This window comes from Dendrobates tinctorius, unplaced genomic scaffold (genome assembly GCF_039654945.1).
Source record: "Dendrobates tinctorius isolate UK_male_01 unplaced genomic scaffold, ASM3965494v1 ptg000040l, whole genome shotgun sequence".
Classification (NCBI taxonomy): Eukaryota; Metazoa; Chordata; class Amphibia; order Anura; family Dendrobatidae; genus Dendrobates; species Dendrobates tinctorius.
In genome coordinates, this window is record NW_027361708.1 from 11,785,230 (window position 1) to 11,801,487 (window position 16,258).

A 16,258-nucleotide genomic window follows, 5' to 3' on the forward strand; every position below is an offset into this window, starting at 1 on the left:
TTTATAAACATTTTTTTCTTCCTTTTTAGCATGTGCTTAAGTTCTGTGTTCATCCATCCTGGTTTCCTTAAATGCTTCCTATTCTTCCCTCTTTTCGGAATTGTTAACAACTGTGCTTTGAGAATTTCATTTTTCAAGATTTCCCATCCTTCCTGGACATTTTTGTCTTTAAGGATATCCAGCCATTGGATCCCTCCAATTCTCTTTCTGAATCCCTTAAAATCTGCCTTTCTGAAATCTAACCTTGACGTCTGAGTCTTCACAGGTCTTCCACTTCTAGTAATCCAAAATTCTAAAATAGCATGGTCGCTACCTCCTAGGGTCCCAGCCACTTTTACCTCCTCAACCATTTCCTCCCTGTTTATAAGGATTAGATCCAAGGTAGCAGTTCCCCTTGTTTTCTCCCTTACCTTTTGGAAGATAAAGTTGTCAGCAAGAGAGGATAAGAATTTCCTTGACCTGTTAGTTTTGCCTGAGAGAGATTCTCAACAAATGTCTGGATAGTTGAAATCTCCCATGACAACTATGTCATATTTTTTGGAGAACTTGGCCATCTGATGCATAAAGAGTTCATCTATATCTTCGGCTTGCACAGGCGGCCTGTAGTAAATGCCTACAATGGTGTCCTTTCCATTGTTCTGTCCTTGCATTCTTACCCAAACAGTTTCCACAGAACTCCCAGTCTCTGAAGCTTCAATCTCTGTGCAGATATACGTGTTTCGAACATACAATGCGACACCCCCTCCTCGTTTATCAAGTCTGTTTCTTGCAAATAAGTTGTATCCTTCTAGTCTTGTATTCCAATCATGTGTATTGTCCCACCAAGTTTCAGTGATTCCAATTACATCATATTTCTGTTCCTGTGTTAGTAGTTCCAATTCTCCTTGTTTGTTGCCCATGCTTTGTGCATTAGTATAGAAACATTTTAGTTTGTGATTGGTTTCTCTTTCTCCAATAGTTTTATTAATTAGATTCTTTCGTCTTTGTTCTTCCTTTCCACTTCTAATAGCAGAGTTCTCAATAGCATTTGTCAGGTGTATGGCTTTTTCTGGTCTTTTGCTTCCCTTCCCATGTTGTTCTAGTTTAAAGCTCTCCTTACAAGTGTAGCAAGGCGACTTCCAAATACATGCTTTCCAGTCTTCGTAAGGTGCACCCCATCTCTAGCAAGTAGTCCATCGTATAAGTAGTTCACTCCGTGATCCAGAAATCCAAATCGTTGCTGACGGCACCATCGACGTAGCCAGTTGTTCACCTGCAGAATCTTATTCCACCTCCTTGTTCCATGGCCATCCACTGGGAGGATGGAAGAGAAGACCACCTGCGCTCCCAGTTCTTTCACTTTCTTGCCTAAGTCTTCAAAGTCTCTGCAGATGGTTTCCAGGTCGTTTCTTGCGGTGTCATTTGTCCCCACATGTAGTAGCAGGAATGGGTAGTCATCTGTAGGTCTGAAGAGTCCTGATATCCTGTCAGACACATCTTTAATTTTTGCACCTGGAAGACAGCACATTTCTCTTGTAGTTATATCCGGTCTGCAGATAGCGGCCTCTGTTCCTCTCAGCAGGGAAACCCCCATGACCACCACTCTCCGTTTCTTCTTCACAACATTTTTCTTTCTCCATCCAGGAGGACTCTGAGGGCGTACAAGGTTGCTGTTTGTTGGCAAAGTCTTATCCTGATGTATTTCTTCATCATTTTCCTGCGTGAGAGCCTGGTACTGGTTCCTGAGCAGTATGGGTGCTGACTGCCTCCTGATCCTCCTGCTTCTCTGGGTCACATGTCTCCATTCCTCTGTTTCTTCAGGTGCACTTCGAATTTCTTCTCTTTCTGTAACATGAAGAGATAATTGTGCTCTGTCCAAGAACTCTTCACCTTCCTTAATGATCTTCAACGTAGCTAACCTCTCTTCGAGATTTTGCAACTTTTCCTCCAACAGGGACACAAGCTTGCATTTGTGGCATGTGAAGTTTGGCTTTTCCACTGGTAAATCTGTGAACATGTAGCAAGAAATGCAGCTCATCTAATGGCTCCTGGCCTCTTCCATCTTGAGATTTCTTAAAAACGATGAAAGATGAGCCAAATTTCGCGCGCCTATCGGCGCGCGGTTTTTCCAATTTCCTCTTTTCAGCTGCAACGGCCAAAACCCAGTGATCGTTGAGCTCGCGGAGACTCTTCACTTATCCCAGAAGGCACTGGGAATATGCAAATGATCTCCTCAAGACTCTTCCCCTATTTGATACTCCTATGAAGAGTGGCATCATGGGCTCCTCAAAACAACTCTCAAATGATCTGAAAACAAAGATAATTCAACATAGCTTTTCAGGGGAAGGACACAAAAAGTTGTCTCAGAGATTTATCCTGTCAGTTTCCACTGTGAGGAACATAGTAAGGAAATGGAAGAACACAGGTACCGTTCTTGTTAAGCCCAGAAGTGGCAGGCCAAGAAAAATATCAGAAAGGCAGAGAAGAAGAATGGTGAGAACAGTCAAGGACAATCCACAGACCACCTCCAAAGACCTGCAGCATCATCTTGCTGCAGATGGTGTCACTGTGCATCGGTCAACAATACAGCACACTTTGCACAAGGAGAAGCTGTATGGGAGAGTGATGCGAAAGAAGCCCTTTCTGCAAGCACGCCACAAACACAGTCGCCTGAGGTATGCAAAAGCACATTTGGACAAGCCAGTTACATTTTGGAAGAAGGTCCTGTGGACTGATGAAACAAAGATTGAGTTGTTTGGTCATACAAAAAGGCGTTATGCATGGAGGCTAAACACAGCATTCCAAGAAAAGCACTTGCTACCCACAGTAAAATTTGGTGGAGGTTCCATCATGCTTTGGGGCTGTGTGGCCAATGCCGGCACCGGGAATCTTGTTAAAGTTGAGGGTCGCATGGATTCAACTCAGTATCAGCAGATTCTTGACAATAATGTGCAAGAATCAGTGACAAAGTTGAAGTTACGCAGGGGATGGATATTTCAGCAAGACAATGACACCAAAACACCGCTCCAAAGCTAGGCATTCATGCAGAGGAACAATTACAATGTTCTGGAATGGCCATCCCAGTCCCCAGACCTGAATATCATTGAACATCTGTGGGATGATTTGAAGCGGGCTGTCCATGCTCGGCGACCAGCAAACTTAACTGAACTGGAATTGTTTTGTAAACAGGAATGGTCACAAATACCTTCATCCAGGATCCAGGAACTCATTAATAGCTACAGGAAGCGACTAGAGGCTGTTATTGTTGCAAAAGGAGGATCTACGCAATATTAATGTCACTTTTATGTTGAGGTGCCCATACTTTTGCACCGGTCAAATTTTGTTTAAATGCAGATTGCACATTTTCTGTTAGTAGAATAAACCTCATTTGAATCCAGAAATATAACTGTGTCCATAAGTTATTAGATATATGAAACTGAAATAGCTGTTGCAAAAACCAAAATTGTTATAAAGAAAAAAGGTTAACATTAATAGGGGTGCCCAAACTTTTACATATGACTGTATATAAAGTAAAAATATAAACATTTGAATCACTGCTCTTTTGCCCTGTTAACAGTAAAGAAGTGTAAAACAAACCCACATATTTGGTATCATTGCATCCATGAACATTTAATCTACCAGAATATAAAATTCATTAAACTGATCGATAAATGCCGTAACTAGAAAAAAAATCAGAACACCACAATTGCATTTTTTTTGGTCACGACAATACTACTAAAAATGCAATACGAAGTAATTAAATCATGATATGTAACCCAAATTTGTCTAAATGAAAAAATGCTCATTTTGCAAATAACAAAGCTCCATTCATGATGATATAAAATGTAAGAGGTAACTGCTCTCCGGATAGAGAGAGACACGCCAATCCTTGCACTCCAAAGTGAGGAGACTTTTAAGTCTGTAAATTGCCTCTTCAGAGAAGAAGAGGACTACAACTCTTGTGCCACCAATTGGAAGTAGCAATCCTAAAAGTCAATATTGACCCTTTAGTGAGTGTTGCCACATGTCTTCAGGAAAAAAGCCAAACCAGAATCTCAATTTGCAGACACTGTGTTTTGTGGTGCAGCCATTCATTAGTGCAAAATGTGAAATCTGATTTGGCTAGGTGAGAAGCATCTGACCAGGATCCAAGGGGCAATGTTTCTCCTTGTGAGGAGTGATATGTCAAGCCTGGCAACATTTCACTGCACTGCTGACTTATTGACTCATACACTCACATAAATTGCTAGTTTTCCAGCACATGCTACAGATTCTTGATCAGATTTGAGGAATTTTAAGACAACGGCAAGTTAAACCTTCAACTTTTTGTTATGTTCCTTCAACCATTTTGCAGATTATCATTGCAATTTTTTTTTGACTATTAAATTATGTGCTTACACACTTTATATAACCGCATAACTTATAAATTGTGTTTATGGAATCTTATATTAATTTTTGTTCTGTTTTATATTTAGAAGGCAAACAAAAAAAATTCAGGAGCAGTTGAAAGATGCACAAAATGGGAAAAACTATAGTCTTCATGCATCTAATTTGATATCAAAAGCAAAGAATTTTGGAGAAAGCAGAGTTCAGCTTCATAGTGTAAGTATCTGGCATTAGTTAAAAAAAAAAAAAACTGCCAGAAAATGGCAGCATATGTACAGTACGTCCCTTATAGAGAAATTATTTTACTTTGAATTAACTTCATGAGAAGCAGATTAAAAATTTTAATGGACATTTGCATTTCAGGTTAGAATAAAATATATGCATATATGCATGTATATCTATAATATATATATATATATACAGCTATGTGAAAAAGTGTTTACCTCTTCCTGATTTCCTATTCAATTGCGTGTTTGTCACACATAAAAGTTTCAGATCACCAAGCAAATTTAAATATTAGACAAAGATAATACAAGTAAACACAACATTTTTAAATGTAGGCTTCTATTAATAAAGGAAAAAGAAATCCAAACCTACAGGGCCCTGTGTGAAAAAGTGATTGCCCGTCCTCCCTTCAAAACATAAAATAACTGTGGTGTATCACATCTTTGGTAAGCTGAGTTAAAATTCCCTAGCCACACCCAGGCCTGATCACTGCCACATCTGTTCTCAAACAAGAAACCACTTAAATATGACCTGCCTGACAAAGTGAAGTAGGCTAACAGATAGTCAAAAGCTAGACATCATGTCGCTATCCAAAGAAATTTAGGAATAAATGAGAAACAAAGTAATTGAGATTTGTCAGTTTGGAAAGGGTTATAAAGTCATTTCTAAAGCCTTGGGACTTCAGCGAATAAGAGTGAGAGCCATTATCTACAAATGGCAATAATATGGAACAGTGATGAACCTTCCCAGTAGTGGCTGGCCAACCAAATTTACACCAAAAGTGCAGTGATGATTCTTCCATGAAGTCACAAAAGACTCCATTGCAACATCCAAAGAAAGAACTTCAGGCTTCACCTGCCTCAGTTAAGGTCAGTGTTCAGTTAAAGAGACTGGGCAAAAATGGACTGCATAGCAGAGTTCCAAGATTAAAACCATTGCCAAGCTAAAAGAACATAAAGGCTCATCTCAGTTTTGCCTTAAAACATCTTGATTATCTCCAAGACGTTTGTGCGAATACTCTGTGGACTGATCAGACAAAAGTTTAATTTTTTTGGAAGGTGTTTGTCCAAGTACATCTTTCATAGAAGTAACAGCATTTCAGAAAAGGAATATCATACCAACAGTAAAATATGGTGGTGGTAGTATGATGGTCTGGGGCTGTGTTGCTACTTCAGGACCTGGAAGTCTTGCTGTGGTAAATGTAACCATGAATTCTGCTGTCTACTAAAAAAATCCTGAAGAATGTTCAGCCATCCTTTCTTGACCTCTAGGTGAAGTGCACTTGGGTTATGCAGCAGGACAATGACCCAAAACAAACCAACAAGTCCACATCTGAATGGTTTAAGAAAAACATAATTGACACTTTTGAGTTGCCTAGTCAAAGTCCTGGTCTTAATCTGATTGAGTTTCTGTGGCACAAAATTAAAAAGGTGGGTCATGCTTGGAAATGCTCCAATTTGGCAGAATTACGACAATTATACAAAGATGAGTGATCAAAATTCCTCCAAAGCATTGTAAAAGACTCGTTGCCAGTTATCGCAAAAGCTTGATTGCAAGTGTTGGTGCTAAAGGTGGCCCAACTAGTTATTAGGTTTAGGGTGCAATCACTTTTTTACACAGAATCCTGTAGGTTTGGATTTCTTTTTGCCTTCATAGTAGAGATCTACGTTTAAAAACAGGCTGCTCATGGGAGCAAGAGTAACATGTGTCCTGGTGTTGTCTTGTTGAAAGCTGGATCTAGAGACTCTAAAATGGCAACCAAAGGGGCCTATAGTATAACCATGGCTTTCATAATAATTCATCGCCTCCCTGTTATTGCATTGCAAGGGGCAAATATGAGCTGGTGCACACGCACTGGGAAACAAGCCATTTAAATGCTGATGTCTGTTTGACGGTCGCATTTAAATGATTAAACAGCAGTGATCAGAGCTTTCTCTAATTGCTGTTAAAGGCAGATGCTGGCTGCATAACACAGACAGAATCTGCCCAATATGGAGAATACTCAGCTCCTTAGTCCACTCCGTACACCATGCATGTGACTTGTGACGAAAGTGAACATCATAGTTCTTTATGAGTCATTACTTTCACTGCTTAAGAAGTCAACATTAGTGTTTCATTAGTAATTAAGTGCAAGCTAGATTAACAATATAAGTGTACAATTTTTATACTGTAAAAAGTTTTTCTTACACTTTTATCAACATCTACTGATTTTGATAAATATTTTGGGAGTGACATCAAAAGTAGAGTGTTAGTACAACTTTATTACTTTCATTACAAAGTCCTCAGTGGTATGAACAAATTGTTCGTAAAGAGATACAATAAGCAAAAGGAAACTTGCCAAATCTTGTAAAACATATTGTCAAATACCCTAATAGTTACTAGGAAAATTACTGTCCATTACAGTCACTCACATACACCACAAATTCAAAATATTAATAAATAAAGGGTAGCAGAGAAGGGATGGAAGAGAAAGATTGCTGACCATAAAGGTATTTAAATATAACTTTTGTTAATAAGGGCTCAAAGATAGTGGCCTTTATTCAAAAAGGTCTATATTATTCAATTGTTGACGTCAGTACCAAGGGCCTACCAGTAACATTGACTTTGGAAGTCCCTATAGACTTGTGTTCTAATTAACAAATAGGACGGACTAATTAAAGGAAATCTGCCTGTATGATACACCCTCCTAAGCCATATATATGGGCATGTAGGTCACATAAAGTTATATAAAATTATACTTTAGTATCTGCAATACAATATCTTATTCCAAAGAAATCCACATTTTTATTACATGTACAGTGGGGAAAAAAATATTCAGTCAGCCACCAATTGTGCAAGTTCTCCCTCTTAAAAAGATGAGAGAGGCCTATAATTGACATAATAGGTAGACCACAACTATGAGAGTCAAAATGAGAAAACAAATCCAGAAAATCACCTTGTCTGATTTGGCAAGACTTATTTGGCAAATTATGGTAGAAAATAAGTACTTGGTCATTAACAAAAGTTCATCTCAATATTTTGTTATATATCATTTGTTGGCAAATACAGAGGTCAAACATTTTCTGTAAGTCTTCACAATGTTGGCTGTTACGTGTTACAGAACCACTTAGCACCAAGAATATGTTGTACAGTTATATGTATGTATAATAGGTTCTATGTGAGATGCATGTCCCTAATGTATCAGCATTCCCCTTTTGTCCGCCTTCCCTCCTCCTTTGTAATTTCCACAGTAAACATCGGCAGGCTCCGGCCACCTGCGGTTTTTGTAATGCATGTCTGACCTGCCGCTTTTCTATTGGCCGGCCCTCTGTATCTGTGTGATATATTCTGTATCCTGTGAGTAAAGTGTCAGACTGGAAATACATGGAGAAACAGTGATATTTTATATGCGCCCATGTGACCAAGGAATTCCAGCCAGCGAGATTCATTCAGACTCCAGCCAACGCAGAGCGGACCTCCGAAAACACGGGGTGGTACTGAAAGAGGTACCCCAGCTTGGTAGACCCAGTTACACTGGTGGCAGACAGCGGGATTTGATACCCCTTCTACAGGAGGAAAGGAATGAATGGAAAATAACTACCAGAAGTTAAAGAGGACTACATTAAAAGATCTGGTGGAAGCCCAAGGGTTGATCGCCAGCAACAAAACAAAAGCGGATTTGATAGCAGCCATCATGGAACATGACAGTACAGCACCCCCCAATGTGAATGTGGAGGAGACTGAATTCCAGAGGGAGGTAAAGAACAGACTGGCGTTCTATGGCCTAAACCCTGCAGTAGAGATCATACGAGAGGTGATGGCTGATGCGCGTACTGATCTGAAGGAAAAGATAGCCGAGCGGACCAGGATGGAGCTAGCCAAGATGGAGATAGCAGAGCGGACCAAAGTGGAGCTGGCCAAGATGGAGATGGCAGAGCAGAGAGAGGAGAGCCAGCCAGCAGGGGGAGCTCTGGCCTTCGACCAGGTGCCTTCAATAATAAGCCACAAAAAGATCCAGTATAATGCCTTGCGACAGTTGGGTGAGGCAGAAGAAGATATTGATGGCTTTCTGCAGGACTTTGAGCGGCAGTGTGCCCTTCATCAAGTGAAGCTGGAGGAACGGGTTCAGATTCTGGCCAGCAAGCTGACAGGCCGGGCAGCGGACGCCTATCGCACGGTACCTGATGAGGACTGTATGGACTATGAGCGGATCAAAGAAGTGATCTTGACCCGGTATGCACTGACACCAGAGACCTACCGCCAAAAGTTCCACGGACTTATAAAACGCATAACTGATACCCACGCTGAATGGGCCTGTAAATTACGGCGGTCACTGCTACAATAGGTACAAGGGAGCCAAGCAACCACTAAGGAGGACGTCCTCCAGCTCTTCCTGTTAGAACGATTCTTTAATGGACTAAACCCTGAGACACAGGAATGGCTTCGGGACTGGTGGCCAACGACTATTGTGGAAGCTGCTTGTCTGGCCGATAAACATCATGATGCCAGGAGGCTGCAGTTCTCCGGATCAAAGGTGGTCACTAGGGGCCCACCCATGGACCTGGAGGGCCCCAAACCACCAAAGATTGTAGGGGGACCAGCTAGAAACCCGGCCTACGACAGTCCCCCTGGGGCGCGATGCCACATCTGCCGTCAGCTGGGCCACCTGCAAAGACAATGCCCCAACCGGACTCAGCATACCCAGTGGCCAAAGGTGGGAACAGCTACCTTCAGCCGGGCTGCTGTACACTGCTACCAAGGCGAAGCTGACCTGACATCGGGGGCTACGACTAACTAAGGGGTGGAAGAGATGGAGGAAGTGCTGCATGAAGTAGACCCCGTGCATGCAGCCCGGGCAGATAATCGACAACAGCATCGACAGGTTGTGTGGGTTAATGGGAAACGTATGCAGGGACTAAGAGATTCCGGGGCAACTTTGACCCTTGTGAAGCCTCATCTCGTCAGGGACCAAGAGAAGACGGACCGGACAGTGGCAGTCCGTGTAGCAGGGGGAGCTGTACATCGACTACCCACTGCCAGGATTCACCTGAACTGGGGAGTTGGGGATGGCCTTGTTGAGGTCAGCTTGATGGAGGATTTGCCTGCAGACGTCTTGCTGGGAAATGACTTGGGGCCCATGTTGTCTGCATTCTTGGTGGCCCCTCTGGCTGAGACCTATCCTGTGACCACCCGGAGACAAGCTCGAGCTGCGGAGGGGGAATCACACTCAGAGGAGGCCCAGGTAAGACATCCCAGACCTGCACATATTCCCATAGCCAGACACATTTCTTGGGCCACCCCAGATGAATTTAAGAGGGAGTTACTTGAGGATCCTTCATTAGAGGGATATTGTGGGAAGGCACAGGAGGGGAGAGGAGTACTGGAAGGGGAACAGTTTGTATGGAAGCAGGGACTCCTCTACCGGATCACAGAGCAGCACCACACAGGGATTAGCCCCACTATAAAACAACAGCTGGTAGTTCCCAAGAAGTATAGGCAGGAGTTACTGCGAATCTCTCATGAAATACCCTTGGCCGGTCACTTCGGCGTCAGTCGCACCAGGCATCGTCTGACACAAAACTTCTTTTGGCCGGGGGTAACCTATGATGTTCGTCAGTACTGCCAGACCTGTGACAGTTGTCAGCGCATTGGCAAGAGGGGGGATCGTTGCAAGGCCAAATTACGCCCCCTCCCCATTGTGGAGGAACCATGTAGCCGAGTAGCGGTCGATCTGATAGGGCCGTTAGCCAAACCCAGTCCATCCGGGAAAAAGTATATATTGACAGTGGTAGATTATGCCACATGGTATCCAGAGGCGGTTGCTTTACCTAACATACTGGCAGAGACGGTGGTGGCCGCCCTGCTCCAGGTGTTCTCACGGGTTGGATTTCCCCGGGAGATTATCTCGGACCAGGGTACCCAGTTTGCAGCAGAGGTGACCAACCAACTGTGGAAGCTGTGCGGCGTAAAGTCCATTAGAAGCGCCCCGTACCACCCGCAAACCAATGGGTTGTGTGAACGCTTTAACGGGACATTAAAACAGCTCATTGGGACTTTTACCAGGACCTACAGGGACTGGGAGAAATTCTTGCCACACCTCCTGTTTGCCTATCGGTAGGTGCTCCAAGAATCCATGGGGTTCTCCCCGTTCAAGCTGGTATACGGGAGACAGGTAAGGGGACCCCTAGACTTAGTGCTGGAACACTGGGAAGGGGAGGGCCTCATAGAAGGGGTACCTATTGTACCCTATGTGCTGGAATTCTGGGACCCCCTACAGGATCTGACTCAGGCTGTATGTGAGAACATGCAGGCGACCCAGTGGCGCCAGCGCATATGGTACGATCGGAGGGCCAGAGAGCGCACTTTGGAAATAGGACAGAAGGTCCTGGTGCTAAAGCCCACTAAGCAGAATAAGTTTCAAGCTGCATGGCAGGGGCCCTACCAGGTAGTGGGGAAAATAGCCGACACAACCTTTAATGTCGCCGATTGTGACGACCCCAGGGTTATCCGCATGTTCCACGTGAATAGGCTGAAGCCCTACCGGGAGCGCCCTGAAGAGGTAGTGGCCATCTGTGCACCTGAAACATAAGATTTAGCCGGACTTCCCTTGCCGGATGTCTTAGGGGAAAGGACTCAGTTTAAAACATGGGACCAGGTACACTTGGGTGAAGACCTAGGGCCCTGGGAGAGACAGCAGGCGGAGGCGTTGTTGAAGCTGCAACAGATGATGTTTTTAGAGAGACCGGGGTACACTCGCCTGGCACAACATAAGGTTGAGACCCAGGATCAGACCCCCCTGCGACAAAACCCCTTCCGCGTCCCTGAGTCTGTACGAGAGGGGATGCGACAAGGAGTCATAGAAGAGTCAGATAGTCCATGGGCATCCCCCGTAGTGTTAGTGCCCAAGAAGGATGGGACTACACGGTTTTGTGTAGACTATCGTAAGCTCAATGAGAAAACAGTGACGGATGCATACCCCATGCCGCGTGTGGATGAGTTGTTAGACCGGCTGGCGGGGGCAAAGTATTTGACCACCATCGATCTATGCAAAGGCTACTGGCAGATTCCCCTTAGTCCTGACGCTATTCCCAAGTCGGCATTTGTCACCCCATTTGGCTTATTCCAGTTTTGAGTTATGCCATTCGGGATGAGGAATGCCCCGGTGACCATCCAAAGGCTGGCTGACTGGCTTCTAGATGGTCTCCAGGACTATGCTTGTGCCTACCTGGACAACATCGCCATCTACAGTGCGACATGGGAAGAGCATCTAAATCACCTAGAGACAGTATTGGACAGGATCCACCAGGCCGGAATCACCCTGAACCCAAACAAGTGTCACGTGGGCAAAGCAGAGGTTCAGTATTTAGGGCATTGGGTGGGAAGTGGGAAACAGCGGCCAGAACCAGCCAAGATTGAGGCCATAGCCAAATGGCCCATCCCACGCACTAAAACCCAGGTCATGGCATTTCTAGGGACAGCAGGGTATTACAGGAAATTTGTTCCCAATTACAGCAGCGTAGCCAAGCCCCTCACTGATTTGACCCATAAGAACCAACCCTGCCAGGTAACCTGGACCTCAGAGTGTGAGGAAGCCTTCCGCCAACTAAAGGACGCCCTCACCAATACCCCTGTATTGGCCGCACCCGATCCAACTAAACGTTTCCTGGTTCACACAGATGCTTCTATGTTTGGATTGGGGGCAGTACTGAGCCAAGTCGGGCCGGACGGCCAAGAACACCTGGTAGCTTACCTGAGTCAGAAACTACTGCCCCGTGAAGTAAGCTATGCGGCCATCGAGAAGGAGTGCCTGGCGGTAGTATGGGCACTCAAGAAGTTGCAACCATATTTGTATGGACGACAGTTTTCCCTCCTAACGGACCATAATCCCCTAGTCTGGCTTAATCAGATATCCGGAGACGACGCCAGATTGCTGCGGTGGAGTTTAGCCCTACAACCTCTGGACTTCACCATCCACCACAGACCCGGCAAACAAAACGGTAACGCCGATGGACTAAGTTGACAAACGGAACTTGTACCAACCCCATAAACTTCGGTCATCCCCAAACCGATCCGTTGAGGATCAGACTGTGTATGCCGATCGCGTCGCTGAAAAGGGGAGCCGTGTTACGTGTTACAGAACCACTTAGCACCCAGAATATGTTGTACAGTTATATGTATGTATAATAGGTTCTATGTGAGATGCATGCCCCTAATGTAACAGCATTCCCCTTTTGTCCGTCCTCCCCCCACCTTTGTAATTTCCACAGTAAACATCGGCAGGCTCCGGCCACCTGCGGCTTTTGTAATGCATGTCTGGCCTGCCACTTTTCTATTGGCTGGCCCTCTGTATCTGTGTGATATATTCTGTGTCCTGTGAGTAAAGTGTTGTCAGACTGGAAATACATGGAGAAGCAGTGATATTTGATATGCGCCCATGTGACCAAGGAATTCCAGCCAGCGAGATTCATTCAGACTCCAGTCAACGCAGAGCGGACCTCCGAAAACACGGGGTGGTACTGAAAGAGGTACCCCAGCTTGGTAGACCCCGTTACATTGGCACACACTGTTGGTGGTATGATGGACCATTCTTCCATGCAGATCTCCTCTAGATCAGTGATGTTTAGGGCCTGTCGCTGGGCAACATGGACCTTCAAATCCTTCCAAAGGTTTTTTATGGGGTTGTAAATCTCTGGGAGATCTGTGTCATGCCCATAGATCTTAACAGCTCATTCACATATACCGTATTTTTCGGACTATAAGACGCACCGGACCATAAGACGCACCCCAATTTTCAGAAGGAAAATAGGGAAAAAAATAATAATGTGTCAAATGGGGGTCTGTATTACAGTCTGAATTCAGCTTACCTGGGAAGGGATCCGGCACAGGTGGAGGAGTGGTCACATGGGTCATTCAGTGGTCCAGGCTCGTGCGGTGGTGGCTCTGTGCTGGGGCAGGTTGGTTGTGCTGGAGCATCTGGGCTGTACTGGGGTAGGTGGGCTGTGCTGGGGCAGCTGGTCTGTGGCTGGGGCAGATGGGCTGGGGCAGCTGGGCTGGGGCAGCTGAGCTGTGCTGGGGCAGCTGGGCTGGGGCAGGTGGGCTGTGCTGGGGCAGGTGGGCTGTGCTGGGCTGGGGTAGCTGGGCTGGGGCAGGTGGGCTGTGCTGGGGCAGGTGGGCTGTGCTGGGCTGGGGTAGCTGGGCTGGGGCAGCTGGGCTGTGCTGGGCTGGGGCAGCTGGGCTGGGCTGGGGCAGGTGGGCTGTGATGGGGCAGCTGGGCTGTGGCTGGGGCAGCTGGGCTGGGGCTGGGGCAGCTGGGCTGGGGCTGGGGCAGCTGGGCTGTGCTGGGGCTGTGGCAGCTGGGCTGTGCTGGGGCTGCTGTGCTGGGGCTTGGGCAGCTGTGCTGTGCTGGGGCTGGAGCAGCTGGGCTGGGGCAGGTGGGCTCTGTGGGGTGAGGGTGGCGGCTCTTTGTGCTCTGGTGCAGGGACGGCGGCTCCGCCGGCATTTCCTCCAAGCCCGGAGGCCCCCGCACCGGAGCACAGAGAGCCGCTACCCCTGCACCGGAGCACAGCCCGCTGCCACCACCGCACTACAGAGCCCTGCGGCACCCGCACCAGCCACCAGCCATGGATGGTTGTAAGTATATTGGACCATAAGACGCACCCCCCACTTTCCCCCAAATTTTTTTGGGGATAAAGTGCGTCTTATGGTCCGAAAAATACGGCTAGTAAAAGCTGAATTTTCCTGGAAAAAAAAACATCAGATTGCAGATATCAAGTTATCATGTTTTTCAGCTTTCTATGACCTACGTGCCCAAATAGATAGCTTAAGAGGATTGATTATACTGACAGATTCTTTTAAATTAAGTTATCTAGTCAACAACAAAAATGGTCAGAAGACAGAAATAAAACTGTCATCAAACAATGACATTCCACCATAAAATAAATCATTTAAACGACTGTAGAAAATGTCCCCACTATCTCACTTTCATTGAGGAGCTTTGTAAGGATCTTAAATTAAACTGTAAAAAAGTAGTTAAGATCAAAGGCAATTACATCTCTAAAGTATGTTCACCAACATTGGTCAAACTCTGCTATTATGTCTAGACGTACTGTAGCACCTTCTAAAAGCAGAGTAAAGGCCCCATTACACGCTTCAATGTCCCAGTGATCCCACCAACAATCTGACGTGGATGGGATCGCTGGGACATAGCTAGCTGATCACTGGTGAGATGTCACATAGGCAGACTCACCAGCAATCAGGACCAGTGAGCACGCTTGTATCCATGGTGAACAGCAGGTAACTAAGTGCTGTGCGGCGCTTAGTTACCCGCTGTTTACCCTGGATACCAGCTCCCAGCATCTGCTGTATGGCGCTGGGAGCTCGTTGGTCTCTCGCTGTCACACATAGCGGTGTGTGCTGCCCAGCGGGAGACCAACGATAGATTTATGGCCCAAACCATTAGGCAGCAATGATATCGTTCACAATATTGTTGCAAGTAATGGGGCCTTAATATGATGTTAAGAGACAGGGAGATTATAAGCTCATTCTGTGCTATTAAGATTTTTATAGCCCTATATTCTATATGCTCAGCTGTGTGTGCCTTACAAATATCTCAGTATCTCCCAAGCACAATTTAAGTTAGTGGGTTGGGTCTCTCAAATATTAACGAAGACCTTTTTGAATAAAGTACACTATTTTTATGTGTTTATTAATAAAAGTTATTTTTTATACCTTTACACTTATCCATCTTTCCACTCCATGTTTTTTTTTATTTTTCTTTACTTTAAAAATGCTTACCACACCTTGAACTATGGAATCTCCTTTAAAGCTTATTTCGGAGCATTTACACATTTTTATTTCATTGAGTAGTACTGCACGATTTTTGTCCTGCGCTGGAAATTCCATCATGAACCTTTACAAGGAACTTACATACTTAAAGCTGTGAAGTGTAAGGATTAGTCACTAAAATGATTGCTGTTCTTTATATGTTTTTATTACCCGTCGTTCTTAAGGAGAACACTACTGTTGATTGCTTTACCATATTGATGTGTCATTGGTAAGTTCTCAAGACAGAAAACATTTCACAATATTTCAATGTAGTGACATGCATCTACTTTCCTTTGTTTTATTGTTAGCAGTTGAATGGTTTGCTATTGTACGTCTTTAGTTTTCCTGATTGTACTCTGTAGAATAGGAAAGTGCTACAAAACAGTTTATTAATATCTTGCCTAATACTTGTGTCCTATCATTTTCTGCTTTCATTATTATTAATATTTATACTTTGCAAAGAAAAGAACTGCTTAAGCATTTTATTGATTCACTTACAGTATTCAAAATCTGATCAGAATCCAGAGCCTATAAGAGAGAATGTAATGGAATCCAGTTTTTCAGAAACACAACCCTTCTCAGAAAGTACTGTATCAGACAGAGGGAGCCAGTCGATAAAGCATCATAGGTAAGGATTGAAGTCTATTGGCATTTAACTCACAGAATGCTTTACAAAGTTTTACAATGCACGTAATGTTACATTGGGGGAAATAAAAAGTGTGAGATAATGCTAAGAGATATTCTTTGTGTTTGAACTAAGTGATATACTAAGGTATACTAAGGGAAAAAGTAAACAAAGAAACACAAAGGGTACTGCTATTTATTTTCAAGTTTCCACGGTTTCTCTATAACTTTAAAATAGAAC

The 16,258-nt window shown here is 44.6% G+C and overlaps 1 protein-coding gene across 2 annotated transcripts in view; it reads left to right on the top strand.

Annotated features, from left to right (window-relative positions):
- The window catches only part of NRG3 (neuregulin 3), a 1,501,599-nt gene that overhangs the window by 1,245,982 nt on the left and 239,359 nt on the right, over positions 1-16,258 (top strand). For both annotated transcript variants that reach the window (XM_073574817.1, XM_073574818.1), the window contains exons 6-7: positions 4,455-4,581; positions 15,894-16,021. In XM_073574817.1, the coding sequence (XP_073430918.1) occupies positions 4,455-4,581; positions 15,894-16,021 (255 nt within the window). The remainder of the gene's footprint in view (positions 1-4,454; positions 4,582-15,893; positions 16,022-16,258) is intronic.